This window comes from Athene noctua, chromosome 9 (assembly GCF_965140245.1).
Source record: "Athene noctua chromosome 9, bAthNoc1.hap1.1, whole genome shotgun sequence".
Classification (NCBI taxonomy): domain Eukaryota; kingdom Metazoa; phylum Chordata; class Aves; order Strigiformes; family Strigidae; genus Athene; species Athene noctua.
In genome coordinates this window covers 5,027,575-5,049,103 of record NC_134045.1, presented here as the reverse complement: position 1 = coordinate 5,049,103, position 21,529 = coordinate 5,027,575, and the positions used below count along the sequence as shown (strand labels likewise).

At 44.1% G+C, this 21,529-nt stretch overlaps 1 protein-coding gene across 3 annotated transcripts in view; it reads left to right on the top strand.

The window, feature by feature from the left end:
- The first annotated feature begins 2,110 nt into the window (after window positions 1-2,110).
- Window positions 2,111-21,529, top strand: part of RANBP10 (RAN binding protein 10) — an 81,152-nt gene continuing 61,733 nt past the window's right edge. For 2 of the 3 annotated variants that reach the window (XM_074912890.1, XM_074912889.1), the window contains exons 1-2: window positions 2,111-2,321; window positions 3,254-3,365. In XM_074912890.1, the coding sequence (XP_074768991.1) occupies window positions 2,117-2,321; window positions 3,254-3,365 (317 nt within the window). In that variant the 5' untranslated portion in view covers window positions 2,111-2,116. The remainder of the gene's footprint in view (window positions 2,322-3,253; window positions 3,366-21,529) is intronic. The other variant, XM_074912891.1, reaches the window with a different exon arrangement.

Genomic DNA, 21,529 nt, shown 5'->3' with positions numbered 1-21,529 from the left:
GTCTCTGACTACAAGACCCCAGGTTTGGCAATTGAAATGTGCCTGTTCCTAGGTAACCATATTAAGTGAAAAAAAGAAGTGCCTGAAACTTTTCACATGAGCAAAAGTGATTGTTACTTGGACTGTGGTACAGACAGCCTGGATTTGGAACCAATGGCTTTTATAGCATTGTGAAAACCATCAAAATTGAAGCAAGGAAAACTTGCTTTTTTATGAAATGTACTTCTCAGGAGCACAAAACATAAAACTTCAGTGTAATCAAAGTTGGTTTTACTATATGTAAACTTTCTTGAATGGATGTAGACATTGTTGTCCATATTGGAGCTCTCAAGGAGAAAAGGCAGTGATAGCGTGCTTTTAGACTACCTGCATCATACAGCTATGAGATCTGAAGATAAAAACTACCCATGGGTATAAATTAGGCCTTCACTGTGCCAGGGGTAGGCTCAAAACATACAGAGAAAAGTAGGCTTGACCATAAACATTACAGAATTTTCCTTTTGAGGCAGCCCAGGCAGATGTCAGGGCTTCCAACAGGCCTCAATTACCCTGACCAGCCTCAGCTGAGCCCCTCACTCATGCACCCCCTTGCCAGTTGGCCCAGGAGCTCCATTTAAGCTCAGGCCTGTGACTTCATAACTTGCCTGTGCTACTTTGTAGTTGTGACTACCTCCAACCTGCTCTCCTGGGTGTACCTCAGTTCTTCACTAAAGCCTTATCTCTAGTCCTGTCTCTAAGCTGCTTGTTCTGGACCTGATTCATCACTTGGCCTTGTGTAGGACCAGAGGTAAGTGCTGGTGGGGAGGGTCTTGCCTGTGCTGTAGTCACCTTTGGCAGCCATCCTGCCCTCCCCTGGGGAGAAGCCCTATGCTCTTAGAAGGCAGGTAAGGGATGACCAGCAGAACAAAGACCCATGTGGCAGAAAACACCATCCCCTTCTAGGAAAGGAAAAGAAAGGAAACCCCTCCACTTTTATAATTATTCTGAACTATTCAGACTAACTAGAACAAGGTATCAATGGCAGGGGCAGATGCTTTGGTAAAAGAATGGTATGGAAAACAACTAGTAAGGAGAGGCACTGCTTTCCAACCTATAAACTAACTATAAATAGTAACAATACAAAGACTACAGGAGTCGCTGAACAAGGTCTTTATTCCGTTGTGTGGCCCTTGCTAGAGAAACTCCGTGTCCTGAAGTGCCAAGGGCAGTTCTTGAAAGCCTTCCCCGCCGTTTATTTGCGCTTCCAGACAGGGTGCTATGGGAAACCGTGTCCTGCCGCCCCCGGTCTGCTCTGACGCCGGCTCTCGGCAGGCGGGGCGAGCAGCGCCCGCGGCATCCCAGCCCGTACGTGTGGCAGGGCCGGGGAGGCACCATGGCCCCGCGGGAAGGGAAGGGCTCCGCTCGGCTATCCCTGTCGGGCCCGGGCGCTGATACCTCCCTCCATTCCTTCCTTCCTCCGGCCTGGCCCTTACTCGCCCCGCGGAGCGCAGCGCGCCGCCATGTCCTGCACCGCCCACGCTGTTTACACCCGTCGCCTTGGAGACGCTTCCCCCCTGCCCCCAGGACCCTCACGCGTGCCGCCGCAGCTGCCCCAGCAGCGCCTGATGCACTGGTGCCGCTCGCCAGCCCGCAGCAGCCCCGGCGCGGCCCGGCCCAGCCCCGCCCCGGCGGGAGGCGGGCACTGCGGGGCGACCGGGCCCGGGGGGAGGTCGCCGAAACGGCGCTGCCCGCCCCCTTCCTGGCGAGGCAACCGAAGCCGAGTCCTGAGCGGAGGCGGGTGGCGGACGCCGGCAGGCTCAGGGCGGCCCTGGGGCACCGCGCTGCCGCGGAGCACGCTGGGAACGGGAGTCCCGCTGCCTGCGGCGCTCACCGGGGCCGGGCGGAGGGGGCGACGCATTTCCCAGCGTACAGCGCTCCGAGGGGCGGGGAGAGGCCTGGGCGCGAAGCCTTTCGGGAGCCGCAGTCTCGGCGGGCGCGGAGCGCGTGCGGGCGCCGGCAGCACGGACTCCGCTTCCCGTCGGGCAGCGCGGCCCCATTGTGGCCACGCTCGCAGCCCATTGGCTGGCGGCCGGAGCCGGGCCTCGCTCCCCGCCCGGTGACACAAAGCGAATCCAAGATGGCGGATGCGGGCGCGGGGAGCCTGCACGGGGGGGACGCGGCGCTGCCGTGCCCACCCGAGGAGCAGGAGCTGAGCCAGCGCCTCCGCCGCCTTTACCCCGCCGTCAACCAGGAGGAGACGCCGCTGCCGCGGTCCTGGAGTCCCAAGGACAAGTACAACTACATCGGCCTCTCGCAGGGCAACCTGCGCGTCCACTACAAAGGTGCCGGGCTGGGGCGGCGGCGCCGGGTTCGGCTTCAGCCTGGAGGGGGGCGGCCCTTGGCCCGGTCGCTCCGTTCGGCCAGCAGCCTGGGTCTCCGCTGGGGCGGCCCGCGGGTCTCGCAGCCCCGGGGGAAGCGGCGCCTCGGCTGGGGAGCAGCGCGGGGGCGGGGGGTGCTGCCGAGCTCCCGCGGCGGGGCGGGATGCTCCTCGTGGGTGCTGTGGCTGGCCTCCAGCCCGGCGTGGGGTTTTCCTGCGCTCGTGAGGCGGAGGTGGGCTGGAGCCGAGGACTCGCTTCCCGGTGGAGTGTGCTGCCTTATATAACGCTTTGCAGTGTCACCAGCTCGGGCCCGAGTGCGTCTGTGTAGCCAGATCGCCTGTTTACTCTGTCATCCTGCTTTAAACTCGGCCAAGGGGTCGGATGGCATCGTCACGCTGCATAACTGGGGCTTTGGCTCCTTGAGTTTACACAAAATAGATGCTTGCAGACTTCTAGGACTTGGGGAATCACACTGATGTTTTTCTCGCTCGCTATTGGAGGCTGTTCTCCCTACCCACCCAGTGGAGAACTGATTATTCCTTTTCCTGCCTGGTTAGTAAACACTGATGTCATTCCCCTCTTGTGTAATCATTTTTTGTCCTGTTTGTGTACCTTGGTCTTCAAATTATATATATATATGGGGAGGGGGAGAGTTAGTGTTGTGAGTCTCCTTCAGTAACTTCACAGTAAAACCAAAAAAACTACAGTGCTTGTAGTGTAGGGGTTGTTCATCGTGGCAGTGCAGGATTGTATATTCTAGCTCTCTGAAAAGCGTACTTTAAATTGTTGCATGTATGTAGAAACAGATCCCTTCTGTATTCAAATAGTGGTGTTTTAGATCCAAATGTTTGAGAGATCAAACCCCATCAGTACTTTTTATTTCTGTTCTTTCCCAGGTCATGGTAAAAATCACAAGGATGCTGCCTCAGTCAGGGCTACACACCCTATACCTGCAGCCTGTGGCATTTATTACTTTGAAGTGAAGATCGTCAGTAAAGGTAGAGATGGGTAAGTGCCTTATTCCAGTTTCCTGGTTGGTGATGTGTGTTTAGCAGTTCTGCTATACTCTGACCTCCCTTTCTGGAAGGGTTAGAGGTCCCATGGCTGCTGGGTGTAACAGGCAGGTACATCACGGGGAGGTTAATAGATGTAAATGTGGTAGAATGCACTGGAAGCAGAGGCACTTACATAGCTGCTTTCTGTGCTGTTTGATATGAGCAGTTTTAAAAATCTAGGAAACTTTGGGTCTTTTGGTACAGTTTGAAAGTTTTTCCTCTTGTTAGCTAGGTCTGCTCACTCAGATTTCTGGAATTATGATGCCTCAGAAGTGGAGTGAAATAGAAGGGAGGAACCTTTAACTTAATTTTGTACTTTGAGAGACATGTTTGCATGGTGAAGAGTAGCATAGCAGTTCTTGAGCAGTGGAAGGAGAACTTCTGAGACCATTTTTTAGAAACCCTATTTGCCTAATTAAGGAAAAGATGTTCAAAGAGAGGGAAATAGGATGATTTTGAATATAAGCTGGAATCTGCGCTACTTCTGTTGTCTCTAGTCTAAGACCTGAACTTGAACTCAAGTCATGACCTCAGGATAGATTGTACCACAGAGTGTTGTGACAGTTAACTGTGGAAGCTTGGGAGACTGTGCTGGAACCAGAATGCTAAACATGAGAACACTTTTCCCTGACATGATCATGTTTTTTGTGGTAATATTTAATATGGTAGGCTATTGCTGAGGCTGCATTTGCCCTATCAGTCTGTGCTACTTTGAGCAGTAGCAAGTGGAAGAACTGCAAAAGCAGCAAATGCTATCGGTAGCATTAGAAGTGCTGTCCCTTACTAGGTGGCACCTCAGTGAACTGATCAGATTTTGGATCTCATCCAGTCTTGTGGTCACTGTATTGGGTAGTATTTTGATCCAAGATGTCACTGAACCAGGATGTATGTGGAGTTGCTTTAAAGCATTATTCAGGATGTTGGGAAATGTGGGAAAGCATTAAAGGGGCATTTCTACTGCTAGTGTAAATTTTTTAATCGTTATGATGGTATTAGCCTGTTCTCTCTGTGTGGTGTTTTTCATTGCTAAAGGATGAATATCACAGATACAACTATCCAGAAGGGAAAGCCACACAGGAGAAGGTATTGAGTGTAATTAATCCAGTTCTTCAAGAATAACATTTGGACTCTGGCCAGTTTAGGGGTCTTGGGGAAGTTCAGGGAACATTCCTACTAAAATCCAAATTAAAGTCACAACTTCTTACTGTTGAAATTTTTTGCTGTCATTGTTGAATTGAGAAGTGGCCTACTTATAAAGAACCTTGAGTTGTGCTGCATTTTGGCCTGTAATAATTATTAGGTTATCTGTGCAGAGCTGGATGCTGGGCTGAATGCTTTACAAAGCAGGGGGGAAAAAAAAATCTTTTATACTTTCACTTCAGTGCCTTGGTGATTAACTGCTTGTCTGTTTTTGAAACCCTGCACTTGATTAGTTTATGTAACTGCTAAAATTAAAACAATTTATGGTGAACTTCAAGACAATTTTCCAAAGAAATCACATTACGAAAGGTCACTGAGCAGCACTTAATCCTTACCATGTTCTAGATCAATCTTACAGGGAGATAATGGAATTTGCTGCTTGTTTCCCAAGATCAGAGCTTTCTATATTAATAGTTCATTTTGTTTTTTATTGTTGTTCTGGAATTACAGTTACTTGCCAGGAATACTTTCAAAGATAGGGAACTGTGTGTATTAACATCCTACCAATACAAACATGAGGTGCTGATAGCAATGATCTGAAGTCATGGGTGTGGTGAGCCTTTGAGAGCTTGTTTGATGTCTCAGCTATTCCTATGCCTTGGTTTTTCTCTTGCTTCTGGAGAAAGCGCCAATTTTTATTTTGCACACTGTGGTGCTGGGGATTTGTAAATGTGAACTTGTATTGTAGCTGCTGCCTGTCTGTCACTTAAGAAGGTACTCCTGTGTGTCTCAACTTCCATAGTTTGAGGTCTGCCCATTGGAGGCTTGGTATGTTGTACTAGTGAACTGCAGCAGAGATGTCTTTTCTTGGGCAGCTCTCCAGTGTTTATTACACCATGGTGGCTTCAGTTTAAAAGAATAGAAGACCAGAAAGCTAAAGAAGCAATTGGAGAAATGAAAGGGAAGTTTTTAAGTGGCAAAGCACAACCCTAGGAACTCAGCTGGAAGCCCTTTAGCAAGGGGGAGAGGAAGAAGAATCTTTTCTGAGCTCATTTCCGGAATGGGCACTTTGGGTGTAAGGTCTCTGCTCCATAGCTTATTTTATTTATGCTGTATGGAGTAGTGAGGTAAGGACTGTGTGTTATTACTTACTGTGTCTCTCTTGCTGCAGCTGTGATATTTTTAAACCTAAATGTGAAAACCTGAGTGACTGTTTCAAAACAAGACTTACTCAAAAAATACTTTGGTGGAATGAATTTCAGGAATTGTGCTTTGAGAAGTTCTGAATGATTTTGCTCAATAGCTCAAAGCTATCGTCTTTCTGTGCTAACAGTTATTAGTGTAGCGCTCTACACTCTGATTAGATGCTGACAGATTCTAATGAACGACAGAAACTAAAGTTGCAGGTAAGAAATGGGGTGGAAGCTTCCAGTGCCTTCTACTGGAGCTGTAAGAATCCTGGAGCTCACATGATGACTTTCTGCAGCCTGACAAGAGATGTTGCCTGTATATGATATGCTGTGGTAAGAGTTCTTGAATTGGCATCAGACAGTGCCAGTTCCAGATTGGCGGTGTCACTGTGGTAGAGAAACCTGAGCTATAGAGACAACTGAGGTATCGGTACCACATTTCTAACTTCTCCCTTCTGTTACTTTCATTGGGCTGAGGTGATTTAAATCCAGTATGCTGTGGTTCTCTCCTTTTGTTTCTTCCCACCACATTGTATCCTAGCAGTAAAAACACACACCCTCCCCTCCCTTCATTTTTTGGGCAGATTACTTCTCTGCTCAGTTTTGCAAACCCCAGTGCAAGGGCAGAGGGAGGTACTGCAACAGCACAGACACAAGTTGCTTTAGACTGCCACAGCACAGCACCAGTAGCTGGCAGAAAAGCTTCCTCTTTTGCGCTTTCTCCCCAGCCTTTTAATGCACCTGGTCTGTAAAGGTTTTTTTGTTAAATAAGCAAATGAAATGATTTATGAAAACTCTCCCTTTACCATAACTAGTCTTTTCTGCATCAGTAAAATCTAGAGTTTACTGGCAGATATTTCAAAGTAACTACAGCATGCAAAAAATCCATTTGGTGCACTTATACTTTTAAGATCTCTCAGCTTTTCTTAACTTTGGATCTTCCACTGCTCATGCACTGACATGTAACCACAATCATCTGAGTTAAAGAAACATGATTCAGACTTACTTTTAGCTGAAAGGTGGTCATTTCTCATTCTGGTAGTTTTAGTCTTTATTGATAAGAGGTCATGTTTATTTACAGGGTTTGTTTTGTGGGTTTTTAGTGACGTATGGGTTGGGTTTTTTTTCTTCATCTGGAAGAGTGGAGGCTGCCTGGCTACCACTGAGGAGGCTAGGTAACACACCACAAATCGGATCTGTCACACCAGATCAGATCTGATCTGTTGTTTGTGTTACTCTGTTCGGGGGAGATGGTTTTTATCCTCAGAGGGGGGAGGAGAATTCAGTTTACAGGCTTTAGTTCCAGCCCTCCTCTTACGTCCTTGTCTGTGCTGAACACACAGGGAGTGGTTCCACAACACTTTAAGATGATAGAAGTCAAGACAGTGGGATTCTGCCCTTCCATTTGCTGTATGTTTATGTGCCTCCCCTCATGCTGACAGTCTGCTACCTGTTCCTATGGTGAGCTGGTTCAAGGAGATAACTGGCTTAAAGCTGGCCACATCAAAATAATTATGATTTTAACCTATTGGCATCACAGTCAGAAATTGCCTTTTTTTTCAGTTGAGGACTGTTTTTCAGGGTTCACCCTGACATGTGTTGAAGGTGAGTCTATAAAGGGATGGACTGAGCTGCGAGAGGGAGGGGTAGAATTGCCACAATACTCAGTTTCATTCAAAGTATTGCTGAACAGTTTTGTCTTAAGACTTGCTGTGTACTTAATTCCTGAGCCATTGTGTGTATGTCTCCTGAGTGTTGTCAACTGGAACAAAAGGGCAAGAGGCAGTGGGTCACAGGTTGTGGAAAGGGAAATGCTGACTGGATGTAAGAAAGCATTTTCCTTGTGAAAATAGTTAAGCAGCAGAACAGGATGCCCAGAGAGGCTGTGCATCTCCCATCTTCAAATTTGCTTGGGCAAGGCCCCAGGCTGCCTGATATAACTTTCAGAGTTACTTATGCTTTGGGCAGAAGGATGAAGAAGGAAGATCCCAGGGTCCTTTGCAGTCCAAACCTCTCCATAGTTCTGTGGGTGGAGTGCTTCCAGCATTCCTCAGATGAGCAGACTGGCAGAAATGTATGTGACTCTCCTGTTTCTGAGCTGCCAGAAATAACTCATGCTTTTATCATGGTGGTGTTTATAACAGTTCAACCTTAACTATATTTGAAGCACCAGACTCTTATCCTCTCTTTCTCTCTCAAATACATGTTTGTGTCTGCTGTTGATTTGTCAGCACATCTCACAGCTTCTGTTTCCCCATTAGATGATCTCTGCTTGGTAAACAGGAACAGTGTAAGACTCATCAGGGTAGGGCAGTCAACCCACAACTTGCAGGTGGTTGTGACTCAGGAGGACAGTTCATCTCTGTTGTCCTCTTTATGCTGGGACAAGGTGTCACTGTCTCATGAGTGCTGGTGCTTGTTCCTGACAACCATTTCGGTTTCTTGACCTGTTTTACCTCCCCTAGCCACGTGGTGGGTTGTGATGGAGTGTGGCTGGGGAGAACATCCCAGAGGCTGACCCTGAGTGTGCACAGATTCCTGATTCTAACAAAAGTCACCTGTCCTGCAGCCTCTTCTGTTTCAGAGCTGCTCCTGGGAGAGACAGTCCAGCAGCCTGGGTATTGCCTTTGCAATGGCAGTTTGCTCTCAGCAGCTGTCTTTGCTTATAATTGTTTAGTTTGGGATAGCAGCTTACTCACAGATACTTTGGAGTGCTGGCATTCTGCAGCGAGTCTGACCTCTCCTCTCCCTGTCCACGGCAGCTCTACAGGCTCTGTGCGAACAGACAAGTATGGTCTGTGGGCAGAGGAGGTGCCAAGTGGCACAGCCTCTGTGCCAGGGGAGCCAGGCAGTTTCTTGAGGACATGTAGCTGTCTCAGGAAGGCTGCCGAAAGAGTCAGTCTAGCTTTTCTTCTTGCCATGTTTTATGTCTCTTGTGTTTTTCTTTTTAAACCCTTTTCCTTTGTGCCAGCAGTAGTGACTGTGTAATGGGCTGTATGACATTAACTGTCCTTTTGCTGGATCAGTCCTTGGTACAGTGCTTTCTGTGCAATGAGTGATGAAGGGGAGACCCAGAAGGGCAGAAGAGGGAGGGTGGGAAGACAAGGGCAACAGGGTGTGTTGGTATCCTTCTCCCAGCACCATTTTGGAGTTGCTTTGAGATGTGCAGTCTGGAGATGTCGGTCAACACTAACTTATGTTGTGGGCATTTTTCTGAGAGAGGGAGGAAAGAGTGGCTGAAGAGCTAATCTAGCTTAGTCCATACCATAGTTTATTTAAAGTTTTCCTTTTGCTTTCATACACAAGCACACTATATCCCAGACTTAAAAATAGCTTGGTTTCTCTCTGACTGAAAAAGAAAAATAAGTCAGATGTATTGGTTGTTTAGCGATCTTTACGTTAGTATCAAGTAATCTATCCCTCTATTCCTTGCTTACATTTCTCCTTGCCAACTTTCCATTACTCTTCAGCATATGGGGAGTGTGATTGCTCTTTGAAAAGCCTTTTGCTCATGTGCTCTAATGGTTTCCAGATGCTGCTGATAGAAGGCCTGCCACAGACAAGTGCTATGACGTCGATGGCTTTAATGGCACGGTTGTCTGTGTGCATCCATCGGCTGGTTATGCTGCTGATACCTTATGTCACGCATGTCTGGATGTGGCTGTAGGGAAGGCTAAGGGATATTCTGTGGGAACTGAGGATTTCTAGTGTCTGTACATGCTGTGTGATCCCTTATTTGTATCTGATAAGCCTGTAAATAATTGATTTCCTCCCCCTTTTTATTTTGCCCATCCTGGTTTCTGAGAATCCAAAACCAGCACAGAGAGGGCGTTGTTCTTCTGTTTGCAGGTATGTCTGCTTACTTGAATTTATGCTGTTCTGCAGACATTCATTTAAACAAAACAACACATAAATAAATCCCCCCAAGTAGATTCAGTAAACAGTTCTCACCTTGTTTCCATTTGCAGTCAGTCTTGCCCAATCAAGTCTTGCTTGCTCAGCTACTGACAGATTGAGTTTTGGTGCTCTGAGGTGTAGAGGCACTCTCATTTTCTGTGGAGGCTTCATGTCAGTTGATGACATTTCATATGAGTTGTTATTTTGTTGTTCTGCTAAACTCTTGCAAGAGTGATACTGAGAGCAGCTTTTTCATTGTAAAGCAAGTTGTGATATTGGAATATCTGATTTGCAGTTGATAACTGTTTTTTAATTGCCTTTTTTTTAAATCAATGAAGTGGAAAGTGAAACTCAATGCTTTATAGCAGTATCATGGGCCTGTCTATTGTAATGGTAGAATGTCAGTTTCTCATGACAATAACTTGTGGAACTAGGAAATGAAATGGAAATAGTGGTGGTCATGTGCATTTAGGTCTGTGTCTGAAATCTCTTAGATCTCAGGCTGTGAACTTCTTTCTGTTAATTTTTCTTTTTTTGGTCCAGTTAGAGTTATGAGGTTTTTGCACAGTAAAGAAGAAAAACTTCAGAAAAAGTTTTGATTTTTTTTGCCTTCTTTCTCCTCCCCCTCCTGCTATTTCTGTGTATCTGTCATAGAAATAGTGGAAATATGGCAACAGTAAACTTTAGTAAAATCAACTGAACATCTTTAGAATGTGTAAGACATTATGCTTCAGTTCCTCAGAATGTTTACAGTTAATAAATCATAGAATAATGGGAACTAATTATTTGTTTCAGGCTTACAGATCTAAGCAATTCTCTAATAATTGTACAAGCTGCATAACTTTTTTTTTTTCGCACTCATGAAGCTCTGGGATGATGATAAATTCTTTAGTAGTTTATCTACTGTGAAGGCTTGACTCCTTTTCAGCTCTGCCACTGGACCTGTAAAGCTGAATTGTGTTAACTATGTGTTAAATAAACTGCACCACCAGATTCATTTTCTTAACTGCTTTTCTCAGAATGGGACTTACATTGTACCTGTGGTATAAGACTGGATCTTTACTTCCACACTGCAGTTTCAATCCTAGAGCAATAATCTTTTTTTTTGTTTACAAGTTCTTTGAATTTATGATCTCCACATCTAGCCTTTGTTCCTTGTTGTGGAGCTGTCAGTGTGTAAAGATAGGCGAGTTCAGTGTGTGTTGCTTTCCTGGTGCTCATCCTGACTGGCTGTCACTGTTTTGAAGAGAAAGTATTCTTATTTCATAAATACATCTAGCAAAACTTTGTGTTACTTTTTCTGTGTGTTTTCCACATAATTAACAAAAATAGATCTTCTGTAAATATTGCAGTTATTTCTTTCTATAATTTCATGAACACTTGTGTTAGGTAAATCCTCCTTTCATAAGAATTGTTACCATCCATTTCCTGATTGAAGCCTAAACCAGAGCAAATTAGCATGTAAGGATGGAAGAATAACTCTTAAGAGAACCTGCTACCTGATAGTGGAGTGTTTTCTTCTGGCTTGGGTATTGCATTTATATTGTTCCCTCTATTTTTTAGTGCAGAAAACAGCTTGAAGCTGCTGTTTGAAGCTGACTGTCTGTTATAATGGACTGAAATGCAAGATTTCAGTGTGAAACTTGTAGTCTTTACATGACTTGCGCACTTTTGGATGCTTTTGTTAGACACTGGAGGTACCACAAATACCTATCTTTACTGTTTTCATTACTTTGTTCATGCCAGGAAAAATGTCCTGTTGCTTAGACTGGCAGTAAAACACTCTTAAGTCCATCCACTTGTGGAAACCTTTTAACTTCCCTAATATATTGGATAAAAATTTTCAGCAGCTCTGAACAGTGCATTTGAAAATGAGGTTTATTAATCAGCAGGACAAACTGAACAAAAATTCTACTTAATCAATTGGATGAAACCAGAATAATTAATCAAAGAATTAATATCAGTAATGCTTTATGCTGTTCCCAGATTGAATGTACCATTTACCATTGACATGGTTTATGTGAACTTTGTTGAATACCAGCTGGCTTGTTTAAGTCAGCTGTCAAGAGTGAAAGGAGAAAAGCGTTGGAAAACTCAGCTGGTGGGACACCTTAGCTTCAGGCAGGGTTGGTTTCAACCACAGTATATTTGGAGGGTTTGGGGTCCTGTTGGATGTGGTGGTGACTGAGGTAGCAGATGGAGGAGTTGATTATTCTGGCCAGATCCAAGTGGTGATTTTAGACTGGTGAGGCTTGTATTGTGCCTTTTCTTTCTTAAATGGTGCCCAAGTCAAGTCTTCATCTGTGATTGTATTTTTCTGTCTTTCAGTATTCCTACATATATTGCTAATCTACGTCATCAGTCTTTTCCCTTCTTGAAGGTAACTCAGAAGCTGAGATTTGATCCTTCCTACAGCTCATCAGTTGAACATGATCCTAAAATTGCAAGGCAGCTGGGAATCTGATACTCTGGTCTAGCAAAAATAATTTTTTATTCTTCCTCTAGTTTTGTATTAAGCCATAAACAGACTGAGAAGATGGGTTGTAACCAGACTGCTGCCTCTTAAAGTGAGTGAGCAGAACAGAATTCTCTTCCATGCTCTTTGGCTTTTAGAGCTTCTTTGCCTTTCTAAGGGCTGATGTGCAGTGAATTCCTCCATGCCTTAGGATACTTGTAGTTGTTGTTTACAAACTCTTAAGCATTTTATTTTCTTGCCTTTATCTACTTTTTTCAGCCTTGCATTATTTGTCTTTCTGACCTCTACTTGGGGAATTGGGATTCTTTCTAGAACCCGTCAGTGCTATTTCTGAAGCAGCATTACAGAACAGCGCAATATCCTCGAATAAAACCAGAACCTCTTCCACTTTAGAGATTCATTATATTCTATTACAAAGTAGTTCCAAAATATTTACTGTTAAACTGAGGAGTCAGACAGTTGGAATCCAGTATTCTATGTGCCATAGGTAATTTTTTTAGACAGATGTAACTTGTTTTTTCACTGCCTTAAAAATAACATGCCCCATCCCCCACCATAACTGCGACAATGTGGTTTCAGGTGGTAAATTGATATGGGTTATCGTTTCTTGCCACTCTTCAAACCTGGCATGAAGTTAGGGCCTATCTCAGACAAGAAGAATGATAGTTCAGAGCTTTGCACAAGAGACTATGAAAGTCTGAAATGTCATCAGCATGATGGGGTGTATTATTAGTCTCTAACTTAGTAATTTAACTTGATTATCTTAGACTTAGCTCTGTGTGTTGAAAAAGTGGGGTGCATGATAGCTGGGAGGACAGGATTCCTACCAGATAGATGTGGTTATTAGAAAAAATTGCAGGATGCAGGAAGCCTTTGAATCACAAACTCACCTTTGGAAAAGAGGAACATCCCATGTTGAACTCATGGCTCAGCTGGGTTGCTTGGTCTTGGCTGAGCCATGTAATAAAGGCCAATCCCAGGAGTTCCTACATGTGTTAGTGATATTGTTAGCTCACTAACAGAGCAGGGAACAACTGACTGCTTTACAGGAAGTCATGGCCTACAAAACAAATTATTTAATGTCTCTCTGGTTTTAACTCCTTTAAGTGTGGGCCTTTGTGTACCTTGGCATATATAGTAAAGTGTGCTCTAAGGAGAGACTACTGCGTCAGTTACTGGTACAGTAAAGAAGAGTTCTAGGCTTGTGAGCATTAGATAAACCACATCAGTTTAGCATTGGTTGGCTTTCATCTTTTTTTCCCCAGCTTTCAGATGGGGATGAATTTTGTCTGCCTTCTAGGTAACCTTCACAGGCACTTGGAAGAGGAGCTGCATGAGTTGTTTCCCCACCCTCACTTGGTACCTTTTCAACAGGTTAAGAAATAAATAAAGGGGAACCACATCTTTCCTTTTATGGCAGAGCCACAATAAATCTGCTCTGCTAATTGTCAGAACTAGCATTTGAGATGAGTACTCTTCCCAAATTTCTTGGAGGAAGTCTCGTAGATTTTTTGGGGGGTAAAGAAATGCCTCCTTCTTTGTATACTGTTCTGGTCCAGTTACAACCATGGACTAATTGCTTTCTCCCTTCTTCGGCCCCACCTTTATTTTGCATATCACAATGCCTCCCAAGTGCTGAGTGCTTTCCAGGCATTCAAAGGGAGATGCTCTTTGCTTCTGGGATCCTTGAAACTGAAAAATGTAAAGGATGGGTGTATATCAGTTCTGTTGCTGTGTTCTCTGCTCTATCCAAGGAGTTCATGTCTGCACTTGAAAAGCCAAATAGATGCAAGTACTGGAATTTCAGCATTAGCTACTTGCTGTCAAAGGACAGGTCTGTTTTAAGTTTTTCTGCTGAGTTCATGAGGATTTTTGTGGGTTGCTCACACAGAGTAACTTCAGAGTAGCCAAAAAACATTTCTTACATTGACTTTTTGGCAGACTCTGGATATTATGTTTGCTCCAAAGAAACATCTTTTGACTTGAATTGCTTGTCACAAGGGTAGATTCCTCTTCGGAGACAAATTTGTTGCAGCCATCAGTGTACTCCTCAACTTGTATGACTGTAACACTTAGAACAGCTTCTTTAAGAGATCCCTTTGAATTAAGGTTAGTCAAATATTGTCACTTCTGTGAAATAACTTTTCTTGTAGCTTTTTGGATTATTTCTGCCCAGTGACAATATATAATGCTTCCTGGCTGAGTTGGTAAATCAGATCTTTTGTGTCTTTAAGAGTTAAATTTTAATTTAGAAGTACAGTCACCATTTTGCCTCTTTCCATCTCTTTCAGGGAAATTTTTATTGGCAGAAGTAAATAAAATTTTATATATTTTTAAATATACAAATTTAAATTGCAATTTTGAAAATATCTGCGCTGCAGAATCCATCACACAAGTTCTTTTAGGAGCCAGAAATGAATGCTGTCCTATTCAAATGTCACTGTGCTGGAGTAGCATACATACCAATGTTTACTGCTGAAGTACTTGGAAACTGGGGGAGGGAACCAAAATGCCTTCCTTCTCTTTGAACTTAATCTTGCCACAGAGCTGTATGATCTAGAGGGAAAAATACTGGCAATCCTGCTGGTGGTTGTGTGTGTGTGGAGCCAGCATCTTTTGGCATGAGGGTCCTTCATTCATCTGCTGTGGCCAAGGAGAGCCAGTGCATGGATGAAAGAGGCAGAGCTGATGTTATGGCTGGGTGATGTTAAGGGTGGCTGATTCAGTCTATTCAAATTTTAAAAAACCACCAGTATTAACTGGGCAGGGCTGAGGTGCACGAGAAGTCTGGAAAATTTTGGTGCTATGGTAACTGCCGAGGCTGCTGGTAAGTGGAAACAAGACTGTTCTTCTGACTGAATCACTAGCATGTGTCTGCATTTATTTTTGTCTGTCTGCTCTATTTGGAATTGATCTACTGATGCAGCATTTTTGAAGCTTCTGATCGGGTGTGGGGGACAGTTCCAAGTACTCAGTGTTCACTGCTGAGAAGATGGTTTAGGAGGTCACTTTTGCCTGGCTTTAGTTAAGGAATATAACTCAAGGAATATAATGTTACCCAAAACCCTCTTTATTTTTTTTCCTGTTTGAAAGAGGATACTAATGTTTATCTGCATCATCTTCTAAGAGGCAATTTGAATCCGTTAAAAAGGGACTGCAGTTCATGGATACCCCATATGGAGTCTGTCCATGTCTGAAATGTGTAAAACCAGGGATGATACAGACAGGCAGACTCTATAGAGGTTTATGTTGAATGATACTGAATATTATAATAATTTTTAAAAAGCAGTAGATTGTGCTTAATGATGTCCATAAATACTGTTTAACTAGTTTTGAATTTGTTGTATACACAAAACTGGTTTGGAAGATCTGGAATCAAGCAAGTGAGAAGCTATTCTGCATCAGTAAGTTCAGAAAGCAGCTGATGCTTGTGGTGGTGGCGTTGAAGATGAATTTTTTTTTTTTCTCTCAATTTCCAAGAGAATAGAGTGAGTTTTAATCTGAGGCTTTGTAGGTCTCAAAGCTCATTTCATCCATCACTTCTAATATGTTAATTGATAGTAGATGGGAAGAGCAAAATAGTTAGTATCTGCTAAAACAATAGCCAGCATTCAAGTATGTGACAACTTAGAATTCTGGATATAAGCTGTAGACTGTGGAGTTGAAACCCAACATGGTGAGAGTCTTATTTTAGGTTGTCTACAAATTCTGTGTATAGTTCCACAGTCATTATGGCCTTTATTTGTAAAGTTTGTCTTAAGCTTTAAATAGGAGCATTTAGTTGAAGAGTGAAATTTTGTGAACTGGGAAGGCTTGTGGTCATGTTAGTGGGTTGTTTTGTTTCTTCAGTGACACATTTCCAAAGTGTTGTGTATCTAGATTGAAGTGTAATCTTAAATTTAGAATTTCTGGATTTGTAGTACTTCTTTTTATAAAAATACAAGCTTCTAGCCCTAATTCAAAGCTGTGTTGTCTGAAAATGGAAAGACACTATTGTATGTGTGTTTGCCCTTGGTTATCTGCATGGGATTTGCTGCAGTACGCAGAAGATTGAGGATGAATCTGCATAGAAAATAATAGAATTAAGCAGGATAAGCTGAAGTGGGAGGTGACCTATTTTATCTGAGTTCAGCAATTATGTTGTTTCTTGTAATTTCCAACAGTTTGCTTAGTATTGCCACCTTTACGGTGGCAATGCAGTGCAATGACACAAGAGGTGGGGACAGAAAGGAAGCCATCAAAATGCTGCTGCCATGATTCTGATGGAGCTGTGCATCAAGGATGTGTGCAGAAGCAGTGTCTGCTCTCCGTTAAATTCCAGGTGTGTTAAGATCAGCAGCAGTAGAGGCAGAGGAACAGGCAAGCACCCCTGGGCAGTAGAGAGGGACAGAGTTGGCCTGTGGAGCTGTGCTGTATGACCCTGAAAGAAGCTGACACCACCACATGATGAAGCTGCATAGCGGAGGCAAAGTGGCTGCAGTTTTATGGTGTTTCACCTTTCAGCTCTGCCAACTAGATCAGGACATAAGAAACATCTCCTATGTCAAGAGGCATGTCCTGCTCATTGAACAAAATTTGGCAGCTGCCAGCAAATCCAAGATGTCTTGGACTTGCTAACATGAGCAGAAGGTGGTGGGGATGGTTCTGCCATTGTGGTTGAATGGTCTACTCCTTGACAGATTTTTGCTCAGTGTTTTTGAGCCTGCCAGTATCATGACTAAGCACTCTGGTATTATTGCACCAGGCTTAGATGGTGCCTTTATTGTATGTTCAAACAATTGGGGACCTTGAATCACAGCTCTCCTGTGGCTTGAACAATTGGCAGAGGTGGCACTTCTCGCTGCTCTCTGAAGCAATATAGACTGGGAATGTAGTTCTAGCTGTGGACTGTGATCCTGACTGCTTATGCACATAGCTGAAAAAAAAATCAACGTGGCAAAACCCAACATGTAGCAAGGAAAACTCTGTAGCTGCACAGTGTTCCAGACTCAACAGGAATAAGAAAATAGAAATGCGAACAAGCATGCTGTCTTATCTACCAGTGTGCCAGAAAGGTGGTGAGGAAAAGCTGGAGCACTCCCTGCAGATAGAGGGACAAATCTTCCATATTGCCTGGAATATTCCAGTGCCTGGAAGGCTGTGAACATATCCTTAAAATTCAGTTTAATCTTTATAGATGTGTTTATGTCATATGACCGTGTGAGTAAATTTTTAGATGCCATGAATCATAGACTGGTTTGGGTCTGGAAGACAATCTAGTCCCACCCCCCTGCCACAGGCAGGGACACCTTCCGCCAGCCCAGGTTGCCCAAAGCCCCGTCCAACCTGGTCTTGAACCCTTCCAGGGAGGGGGCAGCCACAGCTTCTCTGGGCAACCTGTGCCAGTGTCTCACCACCCTCACAGTGAAGAATTTTCTTTCCTTATATCTAATATCTACCCTCTTTCAGTTTAAAGCCATTACCCCTTGTCCTATCCCTACACCCCCCAATAAAGGGTCCCTACCCAACTTTCCTGTAGCCCCCTTTAAGTACTGGAAGGCCATGGTAAGGTCTTCCTGGAGCCTTCTCTTCTCTGAGGGGAACACCCCCAACTCTCTCAACCTGTCCTCACAGGGGAGGTGCCCTGATCATCTTCAAGCCTTGTCTGGACCCTCTTGAAGATCTATGCTTCCTTATGTTGGGGGCTCCAGGGCTGGATGCAGTACTCTAGGGGGGGTCTCACAAGAGCAGAGCAGACCACCTCCCTCACCTCACTGGCCACACTTCTCTTGATGCAGCCCAGGATGCTGTTGGCTTTCTGGGCTGCAGGCACACATTGCTGCCTCATACTAATTTTTCCATCCACTCCCAAGTCCTCCTCCAGAGGACTGCTTTCAATCCTCTTTTTGCCCAGCCTCTATTTGTGCATGGGATTGTCCCAGCCCACGTGAAGGACCTTGCACTTGGCCTTCCTGTACTTCATGAGGTTTGCATGATCCCACCTCTCCAGCCTGTCCAGGTCCCTCTGGATGGCGCATACCTTCCCTCCAGCATGTTGACTGCACCACACAGCTTGGTGCTGTCAGCAAACTTGGTGAGGGTGCCTCAGTCCCACTGTTGTGTTGCTAACAAAGATGTTAAACAGCATCAGTCCCAACACTCCAACACTGACTACTGAGGAATGCCACACATCACTGCTTTCCACCTGGACATTGAACTGTTGACCGCAAGTCTTTGAGTGCAACTATCCAGCCAATTCCTTATCCACTGAGTGGTCCACCCATCAAATTTACGTCTCTCCAATTTAGAGTCAAGGATGTCATGTGGGACAGCATCAAATGCTTTGCTCATATCCAGGTAGATGATGTCAGTTGCTCTTCCCTTATCTGTCAGCACTGTAAGTCCACTGTAGAAGGCCACCAAATTCATCAGGCACAATTTGCCCTTAGTGAAGCCATGTTGGCTGTCACCAGTCACCTCCTTATCTTCCATGTGATCTAGCATAGTTTCCAGGAGGATCCCCTCCATGATCTTGCTGGGCACAGAGGTGAGACTGAGACTTCCCTGGGTCCTTCTTATTTCCCTTTTTGAAAATGGGGTTATGTTACTCTTTTCCAGTCAGCAGGAACTTTCTCAGACTGCTGTGACTTCTCAAATATGGTTAGTGGCACAGCCACTTCATCTGCCAGGTCACTTAGGACCTGTGGATGCATCTCATCAGGTTCTATGGACTTGCACCTTCATGTTCCTCAGATGGTCTTGAACTTGATCTTCTACCGTGGGGGGTGCTCCATTCTCCCAATTTCCACCTTTTGCCTTCTGTATTTTGGGGGGTGTGGCCGGAGCACTTGCCAGTGAAGAAAGGCAAAGTCATTGAGTACCTCAGCCTTCTGCATGTCCCAGGTGACCAAGTCTCCCTTTTCCTTCCAGAGAGGGCCTACATTTTCCTGAGTCTTCCTTTTATCACCAAGAGCTTTGAAGAGGCTAGTCAGGGAACTCATGAGAAGGGATGTAACTTCTGACTCATGCTCTGAGCAGTGCAGAAAATGTTTACAAAAACCATTTGGTTTTAAGTTTCTCTGCATCACTGACCATAAGCACTCATGTTTAGCATCCTTTGAGAAACACTATAAAGAGGCCCTCAAAGCCTACCACTTCAGTGTTCATAAAAAAACCCACTACCCAGCAACAAAAAAGCCAGAAAAAAACCCTATATAGATTGAAGAAGCTTGTTCAAGAAGAGTTAATAAAAAGATTCAAACGGAAAGAGAAATGCTTTCAGATGGTATGAAGACTATTTAAGGAGATAAGGTATTGGAGGATCAGAGTAAAAGTGTATGAACTAATGAAGAGACTCAAAATGATCTGACAGTTGACATAACTAGACATGAGGGTGAGAGAGTGTAGAGATTCACCCTCCAAAAGTTGAAATTTTATTAGATGAGAAAAATGGAAAGAACAAACTTAAGTTTAAAAATACCTCAAGGTTGAACAAAATGACTTGAGGGACATCTGGCTCAAGGTCTGAAATGTTAAAAGAGTATTTTTCCCTCCCAAAGCATCAGGGATGAGAAACAAGCTGGAAAGTCTGTAAAACCAAGAGGTGATTCAGGAGAAACTTTTATGAAGGGCTATGAAAAGGTAGGAAAGTTTAGAGGCTCCCAAATGCAAGTGTTTGTGTTTCAGCCAGGATTATCTGGCGTAAATCAGAGTTAATACAACAACAATGTAATTTGTCAATAAAACACATGCCACTCTTTGTTTTTAAATTATCTGGTTCCTGTTGAAGGGTTAATACAACAGTGTTAATTATTCATAAGACACAGGGAAGAATGAAACAGCTGAGCTATTAACTGTGGTGTGTGATGTTTAAAAAGACTTGATTAGAGATATGTGTGTGGCTTTTTTTAAGGGATCCAAAGGAATGAATCACATAGTACTTTATTCTAGTCCCTTCTATCCTTGAGATCTCTACATCAGAGCTGAACCTTCCTTGTTGCTTTTCAAGTGGACACCAGGTTCAGGAGCCCTTCAACTGAAGAGCTAAAGAGCTCCTGGTGACGTACCAGGCAGCAGTCATTGTGGTGTGTTCTGCAGATCAGGAGCCAGTCTTTCCTGGATGATCCTTGATGGCTAGGAAGAAAGCTGCATTCAGTTGTTAGGATCAGATCAGGACTTCACTCGTGCTATATGTGTGTGCCTCAGGAAGTTCTGTCTTTTCTCAACTTGGTTGGTACCCTGCTTTATGCACTGCTAGTCAAGAGTTTTCTGCCTGTCAGCAAAACAATCCTGAAGTTGAGGTATCATTGAATAATTTAAGTTGAAAAGGGTCTCTGTAGGTCATCCATTTCAGTTCCCCACTCAAAGCAGGGCCAACTTCAAAGTTAATCAGGTTCCTCAGGACAAGGTGCAGTCAAGTTTTTACTGCCTCAGAGTGGAGATGCAGTAGCATTTCTGGGCCCTTCTCCCAGTGTTTGATCACCCTAATGGTTAAAATATTTTTAGTAATGTCTATTTGGAATCTTTGTTGTTACAACTTGTCTGTTTATGATGATGTGGAGGGGTGCGGTGTGTATCTGAAATCTTGTTCCACCTTCCCTGTACTCTCCCATTAGGTAGCTGTAGACAACACCGAGATCCCTGCTTTGTCTTTTGTTATTAAGACTAAACACCTTTCCCTCAGTGTATCCTCATACATCATGTGGTTTGAGTCCCCTGTCTTGCTGCACTCACTCCAGCTTGTTACTCTTCCTTGTGTTGGAGATCCCAAAACCAAATAGGATACTCACAGGTGCTGAATAGAAAGGACCAAATCCCTTCCCTTGACCTGCTGCCAGCACTCATAGAATGTGGTTGGTGGGAGTAGTTCTTTTTTACTGTGTTGTTTAATTATGGTGGTCTTCCTCCCAATTCTTTCTTCTGCTCCCCCTACCCCTCCCGCCTTCTTTTTCTTGGCTTTCCCAAATCTCAAGTCACAGGTGTTTGACCTGAGCCTGCAATATGATGCCTTTCTCTCATGTCTGTGTTCCTTCAAGCATTTCTCTTAGCCTTGGTCTCTTATCACTTAAATTGGTTACTAGTTTGTGAGGCAGCTTTCTTTTTATACTAAGATAATTTCTTTAAGATCTTCTGGTGAAGGACCTTTATCAAAATCTGTCTGTGTTTCAGCAGTGTTAATTTGCTTGTGGTGCTCCAAAATTTTTCCTTGTCCTTTTTCACAGTGGTTGTTGATGCTGGATGGCCTTGGGTGGGGGTGTTTTGTGGGTCATATTTTCTATCTTAGTAGGGAAGTGGAGACCAGCAGTTGATACCTGTTCATAAAAAGCTGAACACTTTCACTGATAGGTAAGATCAGAATAGTGACTAACTGCTCTTGTCTTAGCTGATAATTGATGTTGTCCTTCATTCAGGTGCATTTCCAAGGAGTTCCTAGGC